General features: G+C 38.9%; 1 protein-coding gene across 4 annotated transcripts in view; it reads left to right on the top strand.

The window, feature by feature from the left end:
- CIB2 (calcium and integrin binding family member 2) overlaps window positions 1-27,743 on the top strand; it is a 51,358-nt gene that overhangs the window by 21,993 nt on the left and 1,622 nt on the right. For all 4 annotated transcript variants that reach the window (XR_010606762.1, XM_065642101.1, XM_065642100.1 and 1 more), the window contains 3 exons: window positions 10,095-10,206; window positions 21,303-21,450; window positions 21,551-21,746. Coding sequence is in view for 3 of the 4 variants with exons in the window: in XM_065642100.1 (XP_065498172.1) it covers window positions 10,095-10,206; window positions 21,303-21,450; window positions 21,551-21,746 (456 nt within the window). In the remaining variant the exon portion in view is untranslated. The remainder of the gene's footprint in view (window positions 1-10,094; window positions 10,207-21,302; window positions 21,451-21,550; window positions 21,747-27,743) is intronic.

The raw sequence follows: 27,743 nt of genomic DNA, 5'->3' as shown, positions 1-27,743 counted from the left end.
AATCAGGACTGTCGTGCTTGTCTTTATGCACCGCAGAATGGTCTTCAGTGTGGGATGGAGGAAGCACAAGTCCAGCTCTGTTTAGGCTGAACTGAATTTCTTGTGTGGCTGCGAAGTTCAGTGAGACAATCCAGCAAGGAGTAACCTTACCAAAATAAAAAACCCCACTTTTTTGTCTGAAGTCAGCTACCCTGGCTGGCTCACCATCCGTTTGCATGGGTGTTGGCAAGGACATAAGGGAAAGGGCACAATTGTGCAGGTGTGGCTGAAGGGATGAATATGGCAGCTCCAATTTAGATCAATTTAAACTGATGTAAACCAGCATGAGACTGCAATTAGGTGAAATGGACTAAGTGTTTTTATCTGTCCCTACAGGAAAAGTAGCCCATCAAAAAGCCCAAACAAAAACAAATCTATTTTCTGCTGGTTTAATGAGCTGAATCAGCTCTCCAAGGGATCAGCTAAGTGCTAAACCTGGCACAAGAGCTGGAGCGAGCAAATGCATCTGAAAATGAGGAAAGAAGAGGAGACCAAGACTTATTATAGCATTTCAGTACCAGTAAGGTGTTAGATTGGCTTAGTCTGACTTGAACATGTAAGACTTTGGTACCAGCATCAGCTTAAGACAATATAAACACTGGCTGTGGTCAAAGGAGTTGAGGACACATTCTCTTGATCGATAATCTGGGTGTGGATAATTTTCAAATTATCAGGAAATAGTAGGATTTATGAATTTAAGGTGAAGAAATGAATACAGAATAATGAAAATGAATCTAGGAAAAAAAAAAATAAAGTAAGCTAGACTGCAGTAGAGGCAAGGAGAATGTGGAAATGAGACCAGTGTGTCTAACTCCAGGACGCAATTTGGTGTCTGGAAGGATGCCAGAACACTCTGGTAGACAAACAGTTCCTAAGTGCCTAGAACATAATATGTGCTCCAAGGCAGCCACTGTGGATTTGTTTAAAGCAACTCTCTTCCTTTGAGTGGCTGCTCTTGTGGATAAGAGAGAAGAAACAGATGCAATGTATCTTTACTTTGGTAAAGGCTTTTATATATTTCTGTATGTGTTAGTCCTTTTCTACCTGCAGAAGTGCACTGACCTCTTGGCTAAGGTACTGTTGAACATACTTAAAACATTTGTAAGAATGGTAAGAAACATTGAGGTGAAGAGGGTTTCAGACAGTATGAAGATCAAGATTGAGTTTTTCAACAGCGATCAGTATATTAGATAAATTATTAGATCCAAAATGAGCAACAGGAAATTCACACAGCTGAGTACCAAGAACTGAAAAAAATTTGGAAGTGCAGAATGCAGTGTAGCAAAAAAATGTAGCACAGGGTTAGCTGGTTGAAGCAAAGTGAGCATAATTTTAACAAACAAAACCCACAAAACATCCTGAGAATCTTGCAAAAAAAAAAAAAGAGCAAATGTAGTTCTAGGATGTGTTAACCTCAGCATTTTATATAAAATGGGAGAATTTCATTCCAGTCAGTATTGGTGGGACCTCAGTAGGAATAGACTGTCTAGTTCTGGGTATCATCATTGAAAAAAGCTTAGAACGGGAAAAAGTCCAGTAGCGAGAATCAAGAACAAGAGGAAAAAATGACATATGAAGAAAGGTTGGAGAAACACTTGATTCATGGCGATGAATCTTGTTTATATAGTGTGTCTCTCTTGTGATCATAAATGGGAACAAATGGTTGAGTTCTCTCTTATCAGTCAGTATTTATCTTCCTCAGTTCTGTAAATCTGATTTTCTAGCAAACAAGCTTTTACTCCAGTAATAATGCTTATCTGCTAGCCAGCCCATCTGTTTCTATTTCTCCCTGTAGACTAGTACAATTCAGCAAATACCCAAGCATTCAAACACAGGTGTTCTTGGATGTCTGACCTAGCCAAAGAGCACAAAAATCTGTAAAGCTGTAGAACTTGAGACTGGCTCAACTCCTGCGGAGGGAATATAGCACTAAATTACTGAGCTGGGCAACATTTGGACAGTCAACAAATCTTTGAACCTTTTTGTAGAAGAAGAAGAGTAATTCTGTTGCATTTCTTTTCTCTGCCTGTTTTTGGGTATATTTTTGACAGGTGAAAGGTGAGGTGCAGAGGAGCCCTTCTAGATATGTGCTGGATTTTAGATCTGAAAGCTGCCTGATCGTGAGGCTGGGGAGATAAGCAGTGGTTTCCTCCAAGTGTCTGGAAAGCCTTCCTTATAAGGGAGCAAACGCAGCAGACTGCTGGAGATGCATCTCCCTGCGGAGCACGTTGCTATGCAGATGGAGGAAGGGTTAGAACACAGCTCACAGCTCCTGTTTTTCTAACAGATTCCATCTTTCAAAGAGTTTGGGATTCATATGCAGAAGGGGGAAATGCCCATATTGTCAGCTTTGGGGGGGAAGGCGGAAAAAAAGTCTGCCAAGAGAATAAAGTTTGGAAGAGCTCTGTACACTTGGGAATCTTCATGAATTTTGTGCAAGAAACTACATACAGGAAGAATGTGTATCCTGAAGCTGCTATTGATCTTCTTGTGAAGTACGTTTGTGTTCTTGTTGTTAATGTTTCTGTATCCTCTATGAATGGGGAAAAAAAGGCTTCTAGACAATTCCTACACCTCCTATACCATAAAGCTTTCCTTTACTATATTTTAGTCAGGTTGCACCTGTTTTGCTAGGCTCAGGTGAGGACAATCATTCTCAGTGTTGATCTGTATGGCTGTACCATGTCCAGTTCTGAGCTCACTAACACAGGAGAGAAACAGAGCTACTGGAGAGAGTCTGGCAAAGGGCCACTGAGGCGGTTCAGGGACTGGAGAATCTCTCCTATGAGGAAAGGCTGAGAGAGCTGGGATCTGAAGGGTGCAAAGACAACGGAGCCTAGTGATGGGACAAGGGGCAACGGGTACAAACCGAAACACAGGAGCTTCTATCTGGACAGGAAGAAGCACTATAGACTGCTTTTATCTATATTTACTATGCACCATGTAGTTCTGTGGGCAGCAGAGTTATATATATTGAAAGGCAAAGCCTTCGTAAGTATGACTAGATCTTTCAGAATAAGTTTATTATTATCAATCGTCTGCCAAAAGCATCTCAATCAGAATTTCTTTTAAATTTTACTGCAGATGGTTTAGGAGGATATTTAGTATTGTCTTTAATTTGTACTGTTTTGCTTTGCATCGCAGAGGTGAAAGAACGCTTGACATGTTAACTAAAAGCTGGCAGAGGGCTCATCCATTCACCCCTTCTCTTCTTCTTATGCTGCCTTTTTATAGATCTGATTAGTGTCCAGTTGTTTTATTTTATTGATGTAATGAAAATAACTTCAACTGGAAAGCAAAGAAGGCACAAGGCATTTCAGTAACAGAGAAGTAACAAAATTCCTTCACCTTTCAACTCTTCCTGCTTGTGTTTCTCACTATTCTTTGTTGTTCATCCTTTTGTTGACGTCTGGCAATTTCACGAGTTGTGCTTCTAGTTTCTGTCTGACATTCCTGGCTGGTGCCTTCACACGTGGCACCAAGTTTCCTGTCGTTTTGGTTTCAGCTTCATATGTAGAGCCCTTTCTTTAATAGACTGTTCCAAACTCTCGGAATCCTTGGAAGCAATAATTCACTGAGCAATTGCTGCAGCACGGAGATTTATGTCTTAGTTACCATGTGCAACATTTAACTGTTGTTACAAAACCAGTTTGTGAATTTATGGCATAAATCTGAGACCCTTATCAGTTGCAGACAGCCCTGAAGGCCCCTCCTTCCTTAGTTTCTCAGCCCTAGATTAAAGAACTCTTTGAGCTATAGCAGCTTTTTCTCTGTGTGTGGCTGACCTATGGATATAGGTCTGTCTGGACGTGTTCGCCAGCTCTCCGTTCACACATTTGTCCATCTGCAATAATAGCACTATAGGAGAAGAGACTATGTGCACCCCAACAGTGTGCATTGGTGGGGGGCTACAGCCTCTGTAGCATCACTGTAAATCGGTTCCCATCAGCATGATGTGTTCTTTACTGCAGTCTGTGCAATCCCAACTCAAATGCTGTTGCTGCTTCTGCTTCCCGCTGTGTGTGTCTCCAGGGCTCAGCAGGGTGGATTGCTCAGCTCTGTCCGTTTCCAGGGCTATGGAGACACTTGTCAGTGCTCCTGCCAGGCTCTGCAGTGCTCAGTTCTTCCCTGCAGATTTCAAGAAGCCCTTCTCCAGCTGTTCTCTGCAACCCTGGCATCTGGACAAGGGCCTGTAGTTTTGCTTGTGGGGAATAACTCAAAGTGCAACAGAACAGCAACAGACCTGCTGCTGCCAGAGTTTATTCTATTCTGTAGAGTCGGTCTCTGGGGTCATGGCACAACGGCTGTCAGCTCCTCTGGGACTGTCCATCGGCGCTCACCGCTTTGCTTCATTGTCCCACTTAAACCATTTTGTTATGTATTTTCTGTGAATATGCAGAGCGATCTAGAATTTACTCCTTGGCATGGCCCTGATTGTGGTCTTAAAGTTTTTGAGTGTGTTCCTGTTATTTAGGAATAAATAGCATATATTTTATATTGCTGAATAAAAATGTTTTCCCGCTACAATATAAATCAAGTGACAGGTACTATGAAGGCAGAACCAGAGTTGGTGAGCTGTTTGTCCAGTTCTAAAGGCCACTTTAAAGCCTCTACTTATTTCTAATCAATGAGCCATTACAAGCTTTTACCTTTTGTTTTCAGCACTCCTTTAGTGCAGAGTTCTTATTACAAAGGCGGCCCAGGCAGCTGTAATGTGCACCACATTTAATGGTGGTGATTTATGTATATCAAGCCAAGGAAGAGCTTCTCTGTGTATTAACAGACCCACTGGTGACCTTGAGTACAATCTGACTTTCTCTCAAAGCTCAACAGTAAATTAAAACCATCGCTACAGGGTGTAAGCTTGGAAGTCTTTTTTTTCCAGGTCTACACAGGTATAGTTGGAGGCTCTGTTATGAGTTTGGAGACATCCCAGTCACACTGCGTCCAGCAAATATCCACCAAGTGTCACCCTTGCTGACTCCAGGATATTAGCCCCTTAAGAAGTGGGGACAGACTCTGACCCACCTTTTTTTCCATGTAAAATACAAGTGGGGAAGAAAGTCAACATCAACAAAAAGTAGGCTGTGGGGGCAGTACTGTTGTTCTGTGGTTTTCGTGAACACGGCTTTTTTTATTTTTCACTGGTTGATGGCCAGCTGAGTTGATTTTAAAACTTCTGCTGCCTACAGAGGTAAGTCTTATTCTGCCCTTATTTAATTGATTAATTCAATAGAAAAGCATACCCCCATTTACTTGTGCAGGCAGTTCTGCTGTTGCAACTCCGTCAGTTACAACAAGGAGCCAACTGAGAAAACTTCTGTATTTTCAAACTCATCAGTTCCCTGAACCTCACTGCATTTTCTTAGACGTTAGTACTTGTACAAGGGAGGTGTTAGCACTGATGCAAAAGGGACTGTCTCACTGTGATATGTGGCTTTCTCAGGATCCTGTAAGAGGCTGGAGCAGCTCTGTTAGATTTCTACCTGTTTTCTGTGAAGTGTGGTCATCTGAGAGACCGGCAAACCAGTGCTTAGCTTGTTAGAAGACAGTGCATGGTGTCCCTGGTGGTTGTTCGGTTTGTTGGTGTTTTTTGTATGTATATTAAAAGGATAATGGAGCTTGTGCAACATACTGCATGTTGGTTTTGGAACCTAAGCTAGAGATATCTTATGGCCTTTTTCATTGTGATATTAGCTAATCGTGCCATGTAATATTTTATTCCTGTAATTTAGTTTGCAGGAGCTGGATCATAGCCACTTCCTACAGTCTCATTTGGATGCTTTAGTGTGAAATCCACTCAGGTGGAAAGCTCTTGTACCTACAGATCATTGAGCGATTTAGAGAACTAATGGAAGAGTTAGCGAGAGGAGAACAGGATATGAGAGCTGCCCTCAGCTCTGCTCACTGCTTGCACATTTCTGTGTCCATCCTCCGCCTTCCAGGTAAACCGCAGCAGAGTGCTGCTGAGCCCCAGGACGGCTGCTGGGCGGCTCTCCACTTGCTAGTGCCTGCAATTCCTTTCTGCTCATGGCCAGAGAGAAAAAGTCTTAACTTCAAATGGATGGACTGATAACATGTTATCCTAACAGATTTCTGTAAAAATAAATATTGTCTGCATTGTGGATGTTTCTGAAGAAGACACAGGTGTGGAAACTACATGTTAACATGTATAGGTAGGGACATATGGTACAGTAAAGGTGTTTGGCAGGGGGAGTTGTTTTCTTGTTTTGGTTGGTTTTCCCTACCTCCTGTCCCTGGGCGTATGTTTCCCTTTTTGTTTCTAAAAATTGGGTTCTGTCAGCAAATATTGTTCAACTCAATGCTTCTGTATGTAACTTCTTGCAGAAAGGAAAGAGGAATTAGTTTTATTATAATTTGTGGTAGCAAACCGAAGCAATGTGTTTTGATTCTGTGTCCTATGGTAATGTTTTCAGCTAAAACCTAATCCATTCTGAGGGATTCTGTCAATATCTTTTAAAGATGCTATCTGAAATTGGTGTATTTACATTGTGTGGAGGTGTAAATGTGCTAGACTAATATCATTCTTGAAGGAATTGCAAAACTTCAGTGCCTGAAGTAGTAGCAAAAGCATAATAAGAGAGTGTGTCAGTCTCGGGTAGCTGTACTTACCACGGTGCTGTCAGGTGGACACACTATATTCTTTACAGTTAATGTAGGTGCCTTGTCCCCAGTAAAATAGCAATGCTTTTGTTGGCCTTGCACTGGAAGGCACAAATGAGTTGATATCTGTGGTACAAGAGAGGCAGTTGTCAGATCTATTAATAGTACAAAACCTAACTGCTCTGTTAAGTGCTTTGCAATTATCAACATAATATCTTCCAGTTGAAAAACCAGATCCTTCTTTCAGCCACTGCAGAGTTTGGATTAATTTCAGTATAAATATGTTGTGTTAATTGCTGTGGGCAAGAAATACAAGAAATGATGGGTTTACTTTTCCCTGATACTGCATGTTACGAAGAGACTAAACCTTTGTCCTGAGGACAGAAATGTTCAGCCAGCAGCTGGAAAGAGCTGCCCTTTCTTTGATCACTCTCTCTCTAACCTCCAGCACTGAAATAAGATTGTTCCTTCACAGCAAATGGCATCCGGGGCACAGCATTGCAACCTGCCACGTGCCTTACAAGGGAATTTCTTGCGTTAGAATAATATTGCGTGCTCTGTAGATATTGTTTCAAAATTTCTTAATTCGGTGAGCATCATAAGAAATGTCAGTATTTCTATTTTCATAAGAAACTTTCAGTATTTCTACCAAAATAGTACTGAGTACCAGATCACTGAGAGTCACAGTGGTGATAGTGAAGTGCTGCTTTATGTAGCTGTAGTAAGTACCTTTTATTTGTCACCTAGTATTCAGTCTCTATTGTAGCACTGTGTTATTCCCAGTACCAAAGTAACTTTAAATTTGCACTATTGTGGCTGTTTCTTTTGTTACCATTAGCATGTGTTTGTTTATTCTTGTGATGTGATTGTGCTTCAGTAACAGATATTTTCCCACAACATTTTTAGACTTCTGTCATGTTTGTTCCGGATAGAAATTGACTCAGCTTTAATTTTTTTTTTTACAGACAAGAGGTTTGTATAGTTTTTTATTGATAATGAAGAGAAATTCCAGATCTTGCATTTTTAGGTGAATATAACAAGCTTAGTAAACCATAAAACACAGATCACTCAGTTCTAATCCCTTCTGTGTCTTCTGAAAGACATTATGGGTAACTCCTTTAAGATGCCCAGCTCAGTGTCTGTATTCATAGTCCTGTTGGACAAGACAGAGCAAAGACAGAAAAGTCTAACACTAGAGAAAGTAGCGAAGGAAATTTGAGCAGCTAAAATAAGCAGGGATTGCTAGGGATTTTTAAAAAATCTTTAGATATTTGATTTGAAAGGTTTGCTTTCCTTTAAAGCTTTTTCTTCCATTGTATTTAGGGGCATCTTTGTAGCTGCTGTTGACAACAGAGAAATCAGCTGCTGGAGTGGGAAATGGCTATTGCATCTTGAATTACACAGTATTTATAAAATGTCAGGGTGAGCTGTGCTAAGCAGCTGAAATATGCTTAGATCAGTGGATATTTAATTTCCTGTATGGCACAATATATTGCTGCGCAGTGTAAAGACATTAGTTTCCTAAGATTCAGACAAAACATGTTTCTGTGTTGTATTTCGTGTTTTTTGTGACACATCATAATCACGACCAAAGAGATGCTGAGAGAAGATGTGCGCATAGATTATTTTCTCCTAGTTTTTGCAAGTCAGTACAGATGAATCTGAAACAGCTCTGTTGCTGGTGGGGCTGCTGAGGCTGAAGCTGGACAGGTGAAGGGGTTGGTGAGTCGTTTCTTCCCGTATTACAGGGTTGTTTCTGGTCTGCTGTTTAAAACATGTTCATCTCTAGTTGTAATTGTTAGTATTCCTGGTGAGCAGATATAATCTTTTTTGTTAAAATGAAAATAAGTCACAAAATAATAGAGACAGCTTTTTAATGTGTATAACTCGTACATGTGACCTAATGAAAGACCAGAATACTGTGTTTGAACACCAAACATGGCAAAATGTCCACTTTCTGCCCTAACCACTTTATGAATTAGATGCAAGGCAACACTTTCACATATAAAAATTACATTTTATAGTATATGACATTATCTAAGTGTTCTGTGAGCAGCAACTCACTAATCTGCCTATTCTTTTTACACATGTGATATTTTGCAGAGGACTGGCAGGTCATACATTCATGCTAAATATATTGATCTCTGCCTAATGTTTGAGTGCTAGGATACATGTGTTCCCTCTCCAAGCTTTTTGTGCTGTTATTTGACAGAATCTTGGATTCTAGATACTTTTCCCCTAGAACGAGATATCACTAGAATTGGTAAAAACAGAAACCCAGAAGAATTAGTCTCTTCAATACATTATTCACTTCTAGACAGGTAATATTTTACTTATTAGGCAATATCTGTGCCTTGTTTGAGAGCTAAAAAATTCGGATTCATTGGTGAGTTTGAATTGGATACCCATTTAACTTGAAATGTTTCTATTCCTAGTTTGAGTGAGCATTTGAGTGAGAATGAATGTGCTAAGATATTTTCAAAATTTGAATCCTGCCTAATTTGATATTTTCATTGCACGTGGCTGTTTTTCTCTTGGCTTTTGAGCTATTAGCAGTTTAAAGTGATGTCCTAGAAACATTTATGCAGTCTTTGTTCAAGGTGTGTGTGAGACTGAGACAGTTTTTATAATTTACTGGTATTCAGCTTCTAAACCTTTAGAAATGTTGATGTGTTTCATGGGCTTGGACTCTTCCTTTCCCAACTCCCTTACCAAAACTATAACGTGTTACTGTTGGCATGATAAGCAAGCTTTAGAGAGGGAAACTACGTTTATGAATATTGGACTTGCATCTCTCAGGAAAACCACTTGTTTATTGCCTTTAAAATATGCTGGTTTGATGAATAAGCTGAGCCAAGAATGGAATAAAACGAAGTGAAATTGAATGAAGTGGAAATGGTCTGTGTGCTGGTGTCAGCCAGTGCTAGAAGTGTGAGACTAGATCTGCTACGTTAGTGAGGCGCAGATATGAAAAGGCCTTTTTTAAATTCAAAAGATAAGGTGCCCCAAGATTACTGTTGTCTATAGCATCGTATTTGCACACTGTTTGGCTTTTAAATTCTTTGAGCTGTTGAACAACAACCCTTTCTTGTGTAGTGCAGGTCAACCAATAATCTGCACCAGGATGTGGCCCCTGGATGATACTCACAGTGTTAGTACGTAGCTCCAGACCTACTTCTTCTGGACCTATATGGTGCTTAAATGTTAAATACATGTGGCATGAAACACCTCAAGTTGCCAACAGCTGTTAGTAGCAGTTACGCAGGATACTGCATCAAAGCCCTCTCTTTTTTTTTTTTTTCAAAAAGATGGGAATTTGGTGGGCTCAGACTTGTGCGCTAAAAATAATCATCAGAGCTGCAAGACAAATTTGTGTCTGATTACTGTATGAATGGAATTGGTTATTGGCTTTTTTTTCTGCTTGTTTACAGGTTGCATGGCCGATACCATGAAATGGCACCAAACGTTGTGCCCATGGACTATACAAAGGACCCAGATGTTAAACTACCTATGCAGCTTATAATAAACATGCCTGAGCTAAAGGTATCACTTCTGACTGCTTACGAACTGTATCTTAAGTTATGTAGCTCATCTGCCAGAGGTTGTGCCAAGTGAGTTTGATATCCGAAAGCAATTTGGCATGCTGAGGTCTTCCCCTTCCCGTGACCGTTCAAGGGCAAAACCAGACCCAGAAACTGGAAAATATTTAGGTGGATGTCTTTCTTGCAGAGATAGTTGGGATAGATGTTAAAGGAAATAAAATTAAGTTTAACAATCTTTCCACTTTGTATATATCGATCCCTTAGAAGCCAGTGAGATCTCTGTGTGAAGAGCTGGTTAGAAAGCGGAAGTTTTTATCTCAGTGTCTTGATAGGAAATTTGCTAGAGGTGTGCAGATCAAAAGTAAAGATTTTTCCTCCTTTTTTTTTTTTTTCTCAGCTGCAAGAGCACAATGAGTATTATTTTTCTAAATTATCAGGAGTTTTCATTTTTTCATGGAGTTGTTATGTGATAGGAAGTGGAGAGAAAGGCCATGTAACTACAAATGAAAGAAGCAGTAGGCATAAAGCAATTGGTGCAAAAAAAAAATTATGAGTTCAGCAATTGAATAAGATTTTAACACGACAAAGGTGGATTTTCAGCTTTTGGTTCATTGAATTATGTTGTCTTTTGTCTCGTGCTCTATTTTTCTCTTTCACTTATGCATATTAGTTGACATCTTTAAGTTACTATAATGTAGAAACAACTTCGTTCACTGTGATAGTTGTATGAACCATCACTAAGCTGTTTAAGAGGAATGCTGTAAAAAAACTTGTAATCGGCCTTCCACTTCATTTCAATGATATAGAAATTCTTCCTTAATGTTGAAAGACATTGAATATTTGGGGAAAAAAAAGCATAAGCAGAAGCAGTGCTTTAGAAATTCGGTTGGGGAGGAGGTTAAATCCACATAAAGTGGAAAACATTTGCATTAGATTTCAAGTTGAAGTTCACAGAACTCCTTCCTTTAGTACCACACTTACTGCAGGTTTGATTCTGGGACAACACCATTTCTTGAACAAGAAGCACATTTCACTATAAACAATGTTTGTTAAAAAGTATTTGACCAGCATTTCATATAAATGGAAACATTGGAGATAAAACATGTGATCCTTTAATTCAATAGAAGACCTTTGAAAAATTTTCACCCTTCGGTTATGACTGTAATTTACCCGGTACCTATGGAGAGCTTAGAAACTTGAGTTTCTGAAGAAACTGAGTAATAATTTAGGATTCTTTTTCATACTAAGTGTGGGATGCTTCAGCAAAATCCTAGTATGTTTATAATCTTTCTAATGATGAGTTGACCCTGTGAGAAAGCAGACGAAGATGATGTAGCTAGCTTTAGTTCCAAAAATACACATAAAAATAAATGATGAATTTCAAAATTTTTTAAATTAAAAAAATGCAAGGAAAACTTTAGACATCATTAACTCTATCATAAAATCCGTAAATGCTACTGTCATCAACAGAGCACATCTACATTGAGTTATTAAACGTATTAATAGTTGAGGATTTTGGCAGGGCTAATGACTTTCCTTAACAATATTGTTTTAAATAGTTACAGAATTGAAACCTGTGATGTGCTGCGAGTAGCTCCTAGAACTTACATGATGGTTGTCTCATTGGCTGGTTGAAAACTGTTCATCATTTTTTAACTCCTAAAGCTGCATAAGCCAACCCTGGTTAGAATCCAGCTCCAGATGAGCTTCAGATCAGCTGTGTGCATGTTCCAAGTGTGTGTCCTTGGCTGGCAAGGATAGAAGTGTAATTTCTGCCTCTGCAGCTTGCAAAGTTCACTTTCCTAGCTCACCTTAAAATGAATGATGTTTAATAAAGCATGCAGGTACCATAGTTTAAAAAATTCTTCTCATCTTTGCCCATTACGTTACAGAGTGTGAAGCAGGAACAGGATAGGAAAGTAGTGTAATTCAAGGTTTGTTTGCATATGAACTTCTAGTGTCAGCAGCATTCAATAAAACATCATTTTTCAACAATATGATGTGTTTAAATGTATTGAAATGTCTATGAAAGAGCCTACATTATGTGCATGTATACTTAACGGTGAAAAAAGTGCATCCAGACAAGTCTTCATGGAACTTTAAAATAGGGGGTATAAAGATCTTGCTGAAAAGTTCTTTTCAGTTCATTCAGTTGCATACTGTATCTTACTATCTTACTAACCAATCAGATATAAATATTTCACGTAAGTTCTGTAAAGCACAAATATTTGTATTGTTTTGTCTTATACAAATAAGGACATTAGGCGACAGGCAAAATTAACAATACTTTGCAAAAATACCCTGTATTATAGTTACCTCAAATTCAGTCTGGTTTGGAGATAGCAACAAAGATTTCAAACATGATTATCTAAAATTAGATTTAAGGCATAATTAGGCATCTAAGTCAGTAGCCTGCAGTAAGTTGCTAGCGCAAGCAGACCTAATTAGCCCTTTAGGCTGTGTTCTGAAGTTTAGTGTTAAATTACTCAATGGAGCTGATAGTTGGGAATTGAAACGCTTGCTCTAAGTCATCTCTGTCTTACCTAGGAAATCATGGTGAATAGAGAACAACCATGCGCTGCTGTTCACAAGGGTGAGGAAGGATTGCATGAAATTACAGGCAGCTCACATAATATGTGAATATAGTGAGGAACTCATTGCCACGGGACATTTTGGCAAAGACACCATTAGTCTTCAAAATTAAATTTAAAGTGCTTTTATAGAGCGGAATTCCGCAGATTGCTATTAAGTTTTATGATCTGGATGTAATATCTAAGTCGGAGAGTCCCTGAAATGCTCATTGCACTAATCTCAGAATATACTATGGGAAGGATCACTGTGTATATCTCTCTCTTTTTTAAAAATTCTTGCCTTATCTGCTACTGGTTCCAGTCAGAGTTAAGCTGGTGGGCTGCACGGACTAATAATTATGACAGTTCCATATCATACTTTTTTCCTACCCTTAGAAGCAATCCCTGGATCCCTTGGATTTATTCTTCATGCCCCTGTGAGGTGTGTGTGAGATGATTTAGTTGAAGGACCTGCTCTCAGCAGTTACCTGGAACCAATTGTTTGGAGCTTAGCAGCTGGTACAAAAGGAAGAAGTTTCTTTGTCTTCAAATAGGAATATTTGCCTGACTTACTGAAGTGCTGTCATGTTGGATGGACAGCTGTATATAAAAATGCAAATTAGCATTGTATGGAACACAACACAACAAAAGTTACTAATGGTCTTACCTGTGTGAACATAAAAAAACCTGATTAGGTTATTTTAGTAGCTGGCAGGATGAAATAGCATGGGCTTCACAAAGTCCAAATACGTGGGAGCATCTTGAAGTATTCTGATAGTTTTCAGCCATCCGCTGGTTTTGCTTATGCATAAATATTGAATTCTTATCTTTATAATAAATTTATTATTCTAAAGAGTTTTCGATTCATTCATTCCTTACTGGAATTAGTTTTGTGTATCTCTAACATGCCTGCAACCCGTTCATCACTGTAGCGTCCTAGGTGCTTGTACTGGCACTTGTGCTATGCACAATTGGTATCCCTTAAGTTTTATATTGTTATTTCTAAGGTCTTGATAGTGCAATATGAAATTCCATGGCTCAGTTATGTGACTGTAAAGAGCTCAACTGCCAGGTGGCTGATGGCTGCTTTGTGAAAAAGCAAGGCTAAGTTCAGAAAAGAAAGTAAGAAACAATAATACACATTCTTTTTGGCTTCAGTGATACAGGACTGAAGACTTAAGGAACTACTATATTTACAAGACAGCCTGGTACTTCAGCTGACATATAAACCAGAAATTTTATATTGGACCATGATTAGATTTTGAGATAATGGAGCACACATCTCGCTACCTTAGCAAATGTAGGTGGTAATGATAATAGACTTCCTAATAGACTTCTCTAAGTGAAGTGGATCACAGTCTGTCTTTTTGCACCACATAAAGACTGTGAGGCTTTCTGGCTCTGCTTTAGAAGATGTCTCCAGGGCAGTGGAACTTGATTTTATGAAAACAGCAAGACAAAATTCAGTGTCAAATTTTATAATAATTCTCTCCCAAGTCTTGTAAGGTTGTTGAAGAACCTTAGAAATATTGTTGTCAAACCACTCATTTTATTTCAGGAATTCTAGCAGTTCATAGAACAAGTACTTTAAATAGCCGTGAGCTTGTTTCCAGGAAAATAGCAGTTAGAGGAGACCAGACTTGTGCTCCAGCCCCTTCACCAGCTTCATTCTCTGCACTCACTCCAACACCTCAAGGTGTTTCTTGTGGTGAGGGGCCCAAAACTTCCCCCCAGGATTTGAGGTGGGGACTCGCCAGTGCCCAGTGCAGGGAACGGTCACTGCCCTGGGCCTGCTGGCCACACTGTTTCTGATACAAGCCAGGATGCCGGTGGCCGCCTTGGCCACCTGAGCATGCTGTGGTTTCCTGTGCAGATGGCAGGGATGAGGGGAGAGTCTTTCCCCTAGAGTTCATTTTCCAAGCAATCTAGGTATTAATTCTAGCTCAAACACTAAGAAAAAGATATCTTTAAGCTTTGCAACTTGACCAGACTGCTAAATAACTTGTTGTGGTGGTTTCTTTCTTCGGTAAATTTTCATCAAGGTGAAGACAAACCCAACGTTTGAATCCTAAAATAGAAAGAAATTAACTAAATGTCTATTGAATTTTAATAAAATTAGTGCTACTTTCAGTGCACCTGGCTTTTTTCATATTCACATTACATTTCTAGTTACTGGCAATGTTGAGCTCAATACCACTACAGGTTCTGACAAATGGATAGAATCAATAATGCACTTTTCCAAATTAGATTCGGCTACTATAAAGAAAGATCTTTACCTCATGCATTAATGTTTTGAGCCAGGATTTTTGTGTTTCAAAGAAAAAAATGCTAATGGTAACTCACTTTAATTGGTAATGAATTATTCACTAACTCATGAGTCTTAAAAGTTGAAAGTCAGGACAAGAAATAAATAAATAAAGAAGGGGCAGATGCTTTAAGCTGATTAGGTCTACCGTTACACCGAAGTTAACAGAGGTGGTTTACTCCACTCCATTGCAGTCTCTCTAATTTTGACAATCTTGGTTACACAGGCAGCAATCTAATAAATTACCTCTAGGGCACACAGGCACCCGTGAGATAGCAGTAATTAATATTGCAAAATTGTAGCAATGATATGGGCTGTTCAGGATGAGGCCATGTAGAAAGCAAGAGTGATTTTATTTCAAAATAAAACTGATTTCACTCGCATTATGCCTGTTATTTCCACAGAGATGGGTGTGGGAATGCAACCTGGTGGCAGAGATCACGTATGATCTGTAGAAGTGGGTATGTGGCCGTCATCTTTGTGACACAATACATCCCTAATTGTCAGAATTTTCAGAGTGGTGTCTGGCCTGTCTCTGGCTGTTGTAGTGCAGAGCAGTCCTTCTGTTGGGAGTTGGTCATTAAAGGACTTCCTGGAGGGGAACTGGTTTTGGTTCATTCACTTTACAGTCCATTGCTTTCTTTTTTTGGCTCATGCAGTAACTTCATTGATCCTCCCAGGCCTTGTTATGAGCTGCAGTGGTGAGTAAGGCAGCTCATAAATCTGCACACTCCTGAGACAGAGTGACCAGCAGGCACAGGGATCAGTCAGGAGAAAGAAAAGGCACGCAGGGAACAGTGAACTGATCACACATTTCAGAACCAGTGTTAGTGCCCTATTTTTGGCAAGTTGAAACATGAATGTATGTGAGTCGCTTCAAAATAAAATGAAAACATTTCTTACACTTTTAAGAGGGTGTAATTTTAAAAGTCATTTCAATGAGTCCTCTGCTACAAAGCTTTCTGTGTAATGAGGAATGACACCTGAGAGAGCAGGCTGATGCTCCCTCAAGCCCCCTCTCTGCTCTGACCAGTCTTCACCTGCAGCTCATCCTGCTTCCCTTGTCTCTGCATCCTGTGAGTTGTTTCTGGTTATACTGGGATGTTTTACCCCTTTCAGACAACTCCTCTTGCTTCTCTGAAGCCTGTTTTGAACTGCGTGTCTCAGTCAACTGCATGGCCTCCAAGTGCAGTAAGTGAGGGCTGTTTTCTTTCCAGTGAACTCCAGATCTGTACCTGCTTCCTGGCCTCTGCCAGTATTGTGTGCAATTTCCCGCTCTAGTTAGTGAATCAGGTTTTGTTAAAATACCTTATATCCCCATGATAGACTATTATGTGCTGTATTATTTAAGCAATGCTATGTGCAACCAGAATCTTTGGTTATTTGGCTATTGTGACCATAGCGCAGCCTTCAGTAAAAAGGTGAACCCGTTGCTGAACTGTCTTACATTTCTGCTTTCCGACAGAATGACATGATCGTTTTGTAAACGTACACATATCAATTTAGCTGGATCTTAGCCTTGGTTTGTGCAGAGTTTTCTTAATCAGTACTCTGTAGACACTGCAGAGAAGTTTGATGATGTGAATATAATTATCTACACATGAAAAAAAACCTTGGTTTTGAGAAAGAAGAAAAGGAAAAACAAACAAAAAGTGCTTTTGTCTGTTCCAGGGACAATTTGTTGCTGCATTTATGCTTCCCTTCCAAAGCATCAGCCTCTCCTATGGAGAACTGGTAACGAACAATTTAGCCATCTTTACATTAGTGTTTGTCTGATAAGTGTTCATTTTTAATTTTTTAGGAATAACTCCTGGCGCTTGAGAAAGGTTTGCTTCTGATGAGTTCTGAACAAGTCCTGATGAAAGCATCCAAAGGGATTCTGGCTTTCAGTAGTCTGCAAAGCAGACTGCTTTGTGCTTTTAAATATCTTCCCTAATGTCACTGGGGACTTATGTCCAAATACAAAAGAGAAAATTATAATCATGTTTCTGTGGATATAAAACTGAGAAACATTTTGTAATGACTGTCCAGCTTAGTTATCTTGACCTATCTTACAGCTTTCCTGGCAACCTCTTTCTTCCAAAATGCAGTCAGCTTGTGAAAATAGGTTACAGTGCTTTAAATGAATTCACCAAGCTGCAAAATGGAGAGGGCAAAAGAACAACACAGCACTTTCCTAGAGCCTGTGATGGAAACCGCAGGACAGGAAAAAGTGACAAGTGACTTGGTAAGATTTATCTGCAATCTCAGGAATAAACCCATAATAGTTCCTTAGAAAACTAGTGGCTGTTTTATTGTATGGTGTTCTAGGTCTGTATAGATGCCACATGACATTCAAAAATGGACAGAAACACAATTATCTGAGCAGGAAAAGTGATGGTTAAGAAGATGGATGACACATTTAGGAACATTATCTCAAGCCACTAAAGCAGCATCAATCTGCAAAACAGCAGAGTTTTAGCTGTAACAATTCTTTGTTTCTGTCTCCCCTCTAATTTTTATTGTGAGAGGACAGAAAAAGGTTTTTAACAAGACAAGTGTAAGTTTCTAGTTTTAAAAGGATTCTTTTTAAACAATTAGTGCTTAAAGGAAAACAATCTAGGAAGGAACAGTATCATTTTCCCTTTTACTCCCTTCCCCCATGGCTTTTCCTTTAAATATGATGGAACCCTAATCTGTGCTCTTTAGACTAGAGGTAATGAAATTACAGAAAGGATGTGAAAAGTATCTGTGAAGGTAAGCTAATACTTTCCATTCTGTTAACCACAGATACACTGCCTGAAGACACATAATATGAGAAAGTTAAAGGAAAGAAATCAATATGAGGAAAGATTTTATTTTTCACTTAGGTTTTAGAGAACCATTTGACAAAGACTTACTTAAGAAGTATGCCGAGGTCCATTTAATTCATTGTTAATTCATCTGTATTTTCAAGATCTCTGACATGCCAAATAGATAATTCATCTTATGCAACTGTGATATACTTATTCAGTCAGAGAGATCGTGCCCAGCTGACGAGGATATTTGCATCTGTGTCTTCCTTGTTTGCTACCCAATGCTGCCTCTAAGATGTCAGTTTACAACTGTTACCATGACACTTACTCCTGATGAGACTTGTTCCAAAGAAAGCAATGTAGAAATGTTAGAAATAAAAGGTCATTTTTCTAACATTTTTTCCACTCACTCTGATATTTAGCAGTCTCTAAAATTAGACGTTTAACAGATACAGAAGGCTTTTTAATGTGCTTTTTAGGAAGAAAGTGGGCCTCTTTCGTGTATTTCAGCACACCTGAAACTTACTTTGGCTTTTTAATAAACTGACTATTGAAACAATAGAGTAGGTTGTTTTCCACTGAGTGTCTGTATGTGCATTCATACCACAACCAGGCATATTTCCAAGCACTCAGGACAGATACTTTAGTACCCACAGATGAACATCTGCTATACGTCCTTTACGTATGTGAGTGATCAGTACATATCCTTTTACGGTGACTTTCAGCTATCTGGCTAATTCTGGGGTGTTGTTTTTCATTCTAAGACTTGAGAGGTGTGACCCTGCTGGCTTTTTTTTTTTTTTTTTTTTTGAGCCTGTTGTCTTTTTATTTTCAGGAATCCCTCTTTTCTACTCTATTTAATGTCTTTTTTTATTTGACCTGATTTTGTCTTCGTCTGAACAGTGAGTTCAGCCTTCCATATTCAGCTCAGAGCGCAGTGAGCTCATTAATCTTCCACCCTTTGAAATCCATAGACATGTTCCCTATTGTGGAATTACTTCAGTCATCAAACCCTGCAGGAGAGTTTGTATTTAGTATTGACTCCTTTGACAGACTGTTATTTGAGCCTGTGGCTCTGTGGTTCCTACTTGACCTGTCCATTAAAACAGCCTTATTCCTGGCCGTTATCTCAGCCAGAAAGACTGGAGCCATCTTGGCATTTAGTAGTGCTAAAATCTCTGGTCAAGGTTACATTTTGAATTTTGAATCTTGATTGTCTAGGGAATTATGCTTCCAATGTCTCTTTCTCAGGTTTCACCTATCCTCAGAAGATTGATACTCTTAAATCATTTGTCGTTAGACAGATATTTGCCTTTTGGCAGAGTCAACTAATTTCTTCTTTATCGTTAAACAGAAATGTCGTGACAGAATCAGGTATGCTCCCTGAGGATGTGAAGGGCCAGTGAAGCTTGTGTAGAAGAGCATCTCAAAGTTCCAGTGAGAATGACCACTGAAATCTGTTCTTAAACTTGCCAGGTGACATGACTTGCCGAATGTAGATCGGTGTGCTGTAGTCTTGATCAGTCCGCATCTTGTACCCGAATGTCTCATTTTTGGTACCCGCATCTCAGAACTAGATACTGGAAAGGAACATCCCATAGTGTGAATCTACACGTTGGCCAAACACCTGAAGTGAAAAGGACCTGGATGTCCTTTGAAATGCCCGTATAAATTCAAACCTCGCATTCCTCTTAGAGAAATTTGGCTGTTGTATGTTATGCTTGTCTTTAAACAAGAATCCTTAACACTTTTTCATTATTTTGAGGCTATAACAAAATGTATCTTAAATGTTATCTCTGTGTGGGTGATAAATTTCATTATGCTTCCAAGTTCCTGCTGTGATTTCAGTTGAACATCTTTACCTTCAGCTCTTGTTGTAAGCTGCTGCACACCGTTTAACAGTTGTTGAATTTCACTTCAGAGGCAGCTGCATATTAGTAAGTAGCCCAGTTCTTCTAAGGTGATTTCTGTTCCTTTAAGATGAACAATACTACATAAACATAAAACATCAATCTGTCCATGTAACTCTGCATTGTACATGCTGCTTGTATTTTTTTAGACTCCACAGGTATGCAGAAAATGCATTCTATAGATGCATATGTTCTGTGTGAATTATCAAGATAGAATTCAAGTAAACTGAAAAAATGACATTTTTTTGGTTGCTTACCTCTCAAATACAGCTGTTTTGTGAATTTTCATTTAAAATAATTGGATGGTTTATGAATAGCTGTTAGGTAATTAAACTTACAGGAAAAAAAAGGAAATTAAATAGATGTATGTTTGAGCTCTGAGCTTTCACAATACTGCTTCTTTTAAAGCTGAGTAAAATGCTGCCTGCATATTAAAAATAATGAAAATTACATGCCGCCATCAAAGCTGTTTGCATTTATAGGAGATCAATATGTTAATTGGTGTCTTGGCTTCAGATAAGATCTGTAAAACAGCTTTGATGAGATGCTGCTCACAGCCCAAGTGATATTTGCGTGTTTAAGTCATATTCAACTGAAGTGAATTGATTTTCCCAGTTTTATAGACATAGGTACAAATTAATCTTAGGTTTTTATACAGCTGTGAGAAAGATGTTGTTTTGTTACTATAAAAATATTTGGTTTGGATATCAGAGTATTAAAGCAGCTTTGCTTATGCCTGCTTGCGTGTTGATGGTTTTAGAAAACAGTCTTTTTCGGAGTAGCCTTGACACCAGCTGGGTTGGTAGGGTGCTAGAAAAGGATCTCAGGATCACCTCCTGGGGAGGCGAAATTTCATGTAAAAGTCTGGAATTTGTAGGCAGTTTAACCAGAGGTTGGACATTGACGTGTATCAGGGTGCAAACAAAAGTCTTTTCTACAAGATTCTACTGGGATGTGATTCTGCATCCTTAGTGAACAGACGTGGTTTGGTTGAATGTTGATTGATAGTTCCACATCAATCAGGTGTGGAATGCAGATACTTACTCTTTAAGCCGACTTAATAAATAGTATTTGTTCCTCCAGTCTTCAGACAGGTTCCACCAGAAGACATAAAGACCCTGTTTGGTTGGTTGGTTTTCCACCTCGGTCTCTCTGTTTTCTCCCCCTCCTGTCATCCTCTGTTCATGTGTGTTAGTTTCTTAATGTAGGAGCTGAAACCCTCCCGACCATGTCTGTCTGACACCGCGGCGGGAACCTGTTGCCTGCAAAGGATCCTCACACTCTTACTGCCTTTACCTTAACATTTATAAGAAGGAATAACAATGGAGCTGAGAAAATCTGGATGAGAAGTCGTGTTCTGCTGACACTTCCTGCTAAAGCATGCAAATGTACATTTTTAGATGCGTTTTGGAAGAAAAAAAGCTTTCTTCAAAGAGCCAACCATGGAATTAAATACTTGTCATTATTAACAAGGAGTCTGCAGGTTTTTTGATCTTCCGAATACTAAAACATATGTATCTGTATCTGTTTTTTCACAGGAGAATCCCTTCAAGGAAAGGATTGTGGAATCTTTCTCAGAAGATGGAGAGGGCAGCCTCAGCTTCAATGATTTTGTGGATATGTTCTCTGTGCTCAGCGAAATGGCTCCCAGAGAGCTTAAAGCGATCTATGCCTTCAAGATCTATGGTACTGAATTGGGACGTTATTTTGTATGCCTTTTTTTCATTTGAAGTAAATGAGTACGAGAGTTGTTGGTGATCTTTTCTTTGGTTCTTTTATTGTTTAGATTTTAACACAGATAACTTCATTTGTAAAGCAGACTTGGAAAAAACCCTCAATAAGCTGACCCGAGAAGAGCTGACAGCAGAAGAAATTGCTCTAGTTTGTGAGAAAGTGATAGAAGAAGCTGATATGGATGGCGATGGGAAACTAGGATTTGCAGACTTTGAAAACATGATTTCCAAAGCACCGGACTTTCTCAGGTATTATTTTAAGAAAAACATAGTCTCTTACATATTTTTAGGTGGTTTCCCTGTGTAGTGCAATACAAGAAATGTCAGACATTTCTTGTACTTTACCAGAGAGCTGACTAGAGGATGACTTCTCACCCTAACTCAGTTTACTCTTCTAGAGCATATTGCACCTCTTTCCTGATTTGAAGACTAAGAGCTCAATGACTTTTAACTGTTTTTTTCCCTCCTGTTTGTGTAGTTTCTTCGGGAAAATGTTTTCATCTATTATAAGCTCAAATTCATATTGTTCTCAAGCCTGTATCAGGGATTCATGCTGTCTGGATAGGAATGTATGTAAATATTGTATACATATTACAAATATACATGGATACACATTGATCTTTTGTGCTAAGAAGGTGAGAGCTTGAGGGCATTACAGTGGTACAGTTCATGCTGGTTGCAGAATGTCAATTAAAATGATTAATTACTGCAGTCTTTATTTGATCCATTGTTAACCAGGGTTTTTTTAATAACTGATATTTTTAATTTTTGTTTCCAAGTTTTCTCCTAATAATCTGTAGATAAAACCCAGCTATCTTAAGACAGTTGTTATTGCGTGTTTCATATTTAAAAAGAACTTTTGAAAAAAGACTTTTTATTTTTACACATTAATAAAACATTCTACATGAACTTATAGTTAAGGCTGTTACTTAAGTAATACAAGGATAGGCCTTCCTTAAGAAATTACAGTGATCCAGACAGCAATATAAGATGCTCCCAGATTGGCAATCTTGACTCCACTGGCCAAGTAGGCTGAAGTTGAAACCTAGGTCTTGATTTCTCCCCAAATTTCAGTGGTCTGGGTTAACTATGTCTAGTAGTAAATGCTTGATAACCTGAAAAAGTTTTTTTCATAATCTTTATGAATAAACATTGTTGTTAAGTTGGTAGTGTTGCTGTTTGTCTGGTGATAATTGATAATAAAAGGTAAGTTCTAACATCTGGGAAGATAAATGATCCAGCAGTTGTCTGGACTGCAAACAGGTAAACAGTATGATCGTGATGTTGGAATTAGTAAATTCTAGTTTCTGTAGACTTGTGTCTCCTGGTTATTTTGCTGATATCGGAGCAGGAGTTGAGTTTCTATTTTTTTGCCGCAGTTAAGGCATGAAGACTGGCTCACCTATGTAGATTTTCTGATGTCTGGAAAGGTGTGTAATTATTTCACATCTTTCTGTGAAGTGGAACACTTAGACTTTTTTACACAGCTGCCTGTTTGCAGGAAATTGGCAGAAACTTGCTCATCTTTCAGTCACATGTTGTTGAATTCTGCCAAAGGAGTCAGAAGTTACTGGGGAGGATTAACAAAGCTGATAGTCAGACTGATGGAATAAACTGTATTTTCACAGGAAATAAGGCTAAACATTAGGATAGAATTAAGATAGATCAAAATTTGGACTGCTAATCTTAATGCTAGCGGTGTTCAGAACTTTTGAGGGTCCTGCAGAACACATAACTTTATTTCTTTCATAAATGAGTTTTCTGAGGAAAGACATTATAACAAAATGATTCTACAATAAAGTATGAGGATATGATCCCTGCAAACCCTGAGAAACATCAGCATCTCAAGAAGATATGCTAAAAAAAATCAATGTGAATGTCTTTTATATATTAGAAACGTATCAGGCATTCCTTGACTAATCAAGTGTATAAAAGAAACTCTTTTAGAACCAGATAAGTATCATCATTGTGGCAAGGCTCAGCTGAGTAGGTAGTCTAATATTTTGTTTACATGTATTTCCAGCTAAGAAAATATTTTCTTTATACTGTTATCCATATAGAAGCTTCTGGGGTCAGGTGGAGTTTCCTTTAATCAATAAGAAGGCTGCACTCTACCTACAAGTCTGGTAGAGAGTGGCGATCAAATGTGAAGAATCAAAGGCAGATCTGAAGACTCAGCAGCAGCTGCAGTTTCCGAAGTTTCCTGTGCCATGACTGACTTTACTGCTGTGTTGCAGAGGCTTGCAGAGTGCTGACTGAGAACTCCAAGCTGAGGATGCTGTGCTGTCCAGTCATTTGCTGAGCAAGTAGCAGACAGTAATAGTTGCCACTGTAGCTATTGGAATGACTGTCATTTTTCTCTTCCAAGTTTGTGATGTTTTGGGAAGCTGAGGAAATGGGTGGAAAGACCTGAGTGCTGGGTACTCAACAGGGCAAGAAGATGAGTAAAAAGAGGGATGAAAAGTAGAGAGTTTGTTATAGATTAGGTAAAGAGAAAATAGAGAGAGAGGGATCACTGACAATACTGGTAATCTCAAAGGACCAGGCTACCGAGTATTGGAAGATTGATCATCCAGTTGCTCAGTTTAAACACATATACTTGGATCTCTGTGTGTGATATGGTGAACTCACATAATCAGGATATCTCTTTGTTCAAGGTGACAATATGTATATTTAAAGCAGATTTTTTTTTTTGTCCCTGGCTTCAAGGGTAACTTCCCTCTCCTTTCAGGTCTGGGAGATTGGCTGGGTCACAGGATTCAGCTCTGAAGTCGTCAGGCTTAAGAGCTCCTGCTGTGACATGACCCAAAGAAGGGTTTAATTCCACCTTCTACTTGAAACACTACTTTAGAGCCTCTGACTGTTAACTCAGCCACATGTTTTTAACTTGCAAAATGAGGATGTAAATGTGAAGAGTCTCAGAGCCAAGAAGAGAATGTGCAGTTTCTCTGATTTGGTTTCTATTTCAGTCAGAGTTAACAGCTGCAGGACAAGAAAATGACAAGGTCATGAGACTGCTTTTATCCAATCCGACCTGTATGGAAGACTTGATACCTCTCCCTTATTGTGGTTTACTGTTCCTTTTACCTGTAAAGTTATTTTATTTTTTGAGGACGTTCTTAGCCATATTTTTTCTGTATGCAGTGCATCATAGACTGACATATTTGTTAATACTGAACTTCCTGATCTGAGCCACTTACTGTCAGTTTTTAAATACTGTGTAAATGTTACGTTATAAAGGGAGACAGTGATTTGACTTTTGTGAATGGGATCTATTGAATTTTAATGCCACAATAGGGACACCAAGGTCTGACTGGGGAATGCAACTAAACCAGTGCTCTCTGGCAGTACCCAGTGCGTGCCAACTTGGGACCGAACGTGTGACGTGGGACAAGAGTCCCATAGCTCATCTCTCACCACATAAACCCCAGTTCCTATTCATTGAGTTCAATTATACCATAAGAGTCTTGGACACGTTATCTATTTATTTAATGGAACAATGCTTTCTTTGGTCTTTCTCAATTTCTCTCCAGCTCAATTCATGGCCTCTCGTTTTCCTCTCTTCTGTGTCTTCAGCTGTAGTGCTCCTCTGAAGTGATAACCACAGGCTGTGTGCGGCCAAACCGAAGACAGGGCTGTGCAGTTTTACCATGTCATATAAACACAACATGCAAAGCACAGCAAGTGTCTTAATAGTAGATCAATAACCCTCTATGCCAGTGGTAAACTTACACCTGAACTGTCTCCATAATATGGTAAAAAGATAGGAAAACGTGCTTTCATCTAAATAAAACTGTCCCTTTTGAAATCTTTAGCAGACGCATGGAAGAAATACCAACCTATCCCAAGAAGGTAATAATTTCATTTGGTTTTGCATATCTCCACTTTTTGTGCCCAACTGAATGCCTTCCAGACTTCAAATTCAAAGAAGCCTAAGTGCCTATTGATTTATGCTTTTAGCAGCTGTGAAAATGAAACGCCTAGGAACCAAGGCAATAGCCGCTTTTGAAAATGAATGCTAGTGAGCAATTGGAGATGCTGGGTAACTGCAGTTCTCAGAGATTGCTCAGTTCTGAGCAATCAACATTTCTGAATATTTGGTGCTATAATACCATCCTGGCACCTGGTATGTGATCATTTGGAAAATGTCGACTAACTTACCAGACTCCAGATGATTTTTATTTGTAGTAAAGAATTTCTTATTCTGTTCTTTGCCTTTCACCCCCACCAAAAGCTGCTTTTTCACATCATGAGAGTAGGAACTTCAGGGTGCAGGGCAGCAGTTGGGTTTTATCCCTGGCTCTGCTATTGCTTGGGCAGGTGACCTCTGCTAACCCATAGACCACTTTGTTCTCTTTGCTCTGTGACATGGGACCAGTGCTTACCCAACTTCTGACAAACGTTAAGAACTCTTACAATATGAACTCTCCAGTTGTGAAATATCATCATCATTGAAATGAGAGATGTAATTACTGAGGAGGAATACCTTCTTTACCCTGTTCGTTGAAAGCCTTTTAAGGCCAGATTCCTGTAACAGCCTACACTCCATTTTTTAAGTGCTTTTTTCACACAGCTCAATATATTGGTGGTTTTTTAAGCTGTCATACTATCATGCATAGTTAATAAACACAGCAGGCATGAATTTTGGCACCATGATCCAGGCTTTGACCTGGTACGAGCTAAAGTTCATTCACTGTACGTTGGCTGATTTTTCTTATCCCTCGTTTCTCAAACCTTTACTTAATGACCCTGTGTAGGTTCAGTCTCCTACAGACAGCCTTTGCAAGCTTTGTACCGCTGTCAAGCAAATGAAGATGCAGCAAAGTCTGTTGCTTGATTTGCACTGCTGTGGTTGAGGAATTTCTTAAAGAATGGAAGAAAACACTGGTAATCGTTGACCAGGGAAGAAGATATATACTTTTCAACTGTTATCCCAGAAGCTTGAGTAAGCTGTAAATGATAATGACAGTTGCTAGTTCCGAAAATTTTATCACAGTAGGTTTATTTCACTCAAAATTGCTATCGTTAAGAAGCTGCTTATAGTTTAATGTAAGTATTAGCACTCTGAACTGGCACTAGCTAAGTGTTCTGTTCTACAAGACTGGTTACATTTTCCACAGGAAATTGTTTTATAAATCATCCTGGAAGTTTAAGCTTATTTGAATGCCTGAGGGTGAAACACACTATAACAATTTGAAATGAAGTTTGAGAGGATTATGGCGTTAGTAAAACCTGGGAGCTGCCGGAATTAGACAGAGAAACAACAGATTCAACAAAAAGATGTCATCGGAAATATAGTATTTCTGAAACCTTTGTGGGCTTTTGCCCATGTAACAGTTTGTCCTGACTCCAGTCTGACCTCGAGCTGAAGGAACAGAAGCTCTCCTAGAGGAAACGTGCATCTCATAAGACCTGTCCCAAAATGCAGGTTATCTAGTTCTTCAGGATTAAAATTAGAGCTAGCGACAAATTGGCAAGAGATGCTTAGCAAGAAAACAGTGGAAAGAAATCATTTTATTAGTATTTTTCATGGAATATTTCAGCTGCTTCCTAGTAAAAAACTTAATCTCCAAAGGCCAAAATGACACTTTGATAGAAATACAAAAAAGTTCCAACAAATAGATTTCCAGTCAAGTGGATTTGGATGGATTTTTTTAAGGAGTCGTGTCTAAAATGTTTTCACATACAATCCTATGGATTTTTTAGTTCCTAGATATTGCCTGTGTGGGCCTTAGATTCTCAAGAGTTTGGATTAATATGGGGCTCTAGACATTTCTTGAGTTGTGAACAAGAAGTTTATAATGATTTTCTTCTAAAACCTTAGTGCCAGTAAGTTCTCTGCATCACTGTGCACTTTCTTTCACAATATGTAGGCTAGTGTGCCAGACCGCTCTGCATCATAGCTTTTAGTGTTGCCCAGATGAAATAAATTCCTAGATACAAAGTTCCTAGGCACCCCTGTGAACGTAAAATATTATCTCCTCCAAATACATACCACAGAGCTTTCTTCAGTGAATTCCTAATTCAAATCAAATTGCTGTGATTATATTAGAGCATTCTTTTTGTAAAACAAAATCCCCAAACTGTACATCCAGAACTCTTCAGCATCTCAAATATTCCAAACCTTTGAAGTTTTCTTTCAATGTAGGCATCGAAATTATAGCATTTCCATTCAAAAAAATACATAATAATCCCTTCTGACTTCAGCCGAGAAAGAAAGAAACATACTGTTTATATTGTCGTGAC

The sequence above is a fragment of the Caloenas nicobarica genome, chromosome 10 (assembly GCF_036013445.1).
Source record: "Caloenas nicobarica isolate bCalNic1 chromosome 10, bCalNic1.hap1, whole genome shotgun sequence".
Classification (NCBI taxonomy): Eukaryota; Metazoa; Chordata; class Aves; order Columbiformes; family Columbidae; genus Caloenas; species Caloenas nicobarica.
Note: the sequence above shows the minus strand (reverse complement) of the source record. Positions and strands in the feature narration are given on the sequence as shown.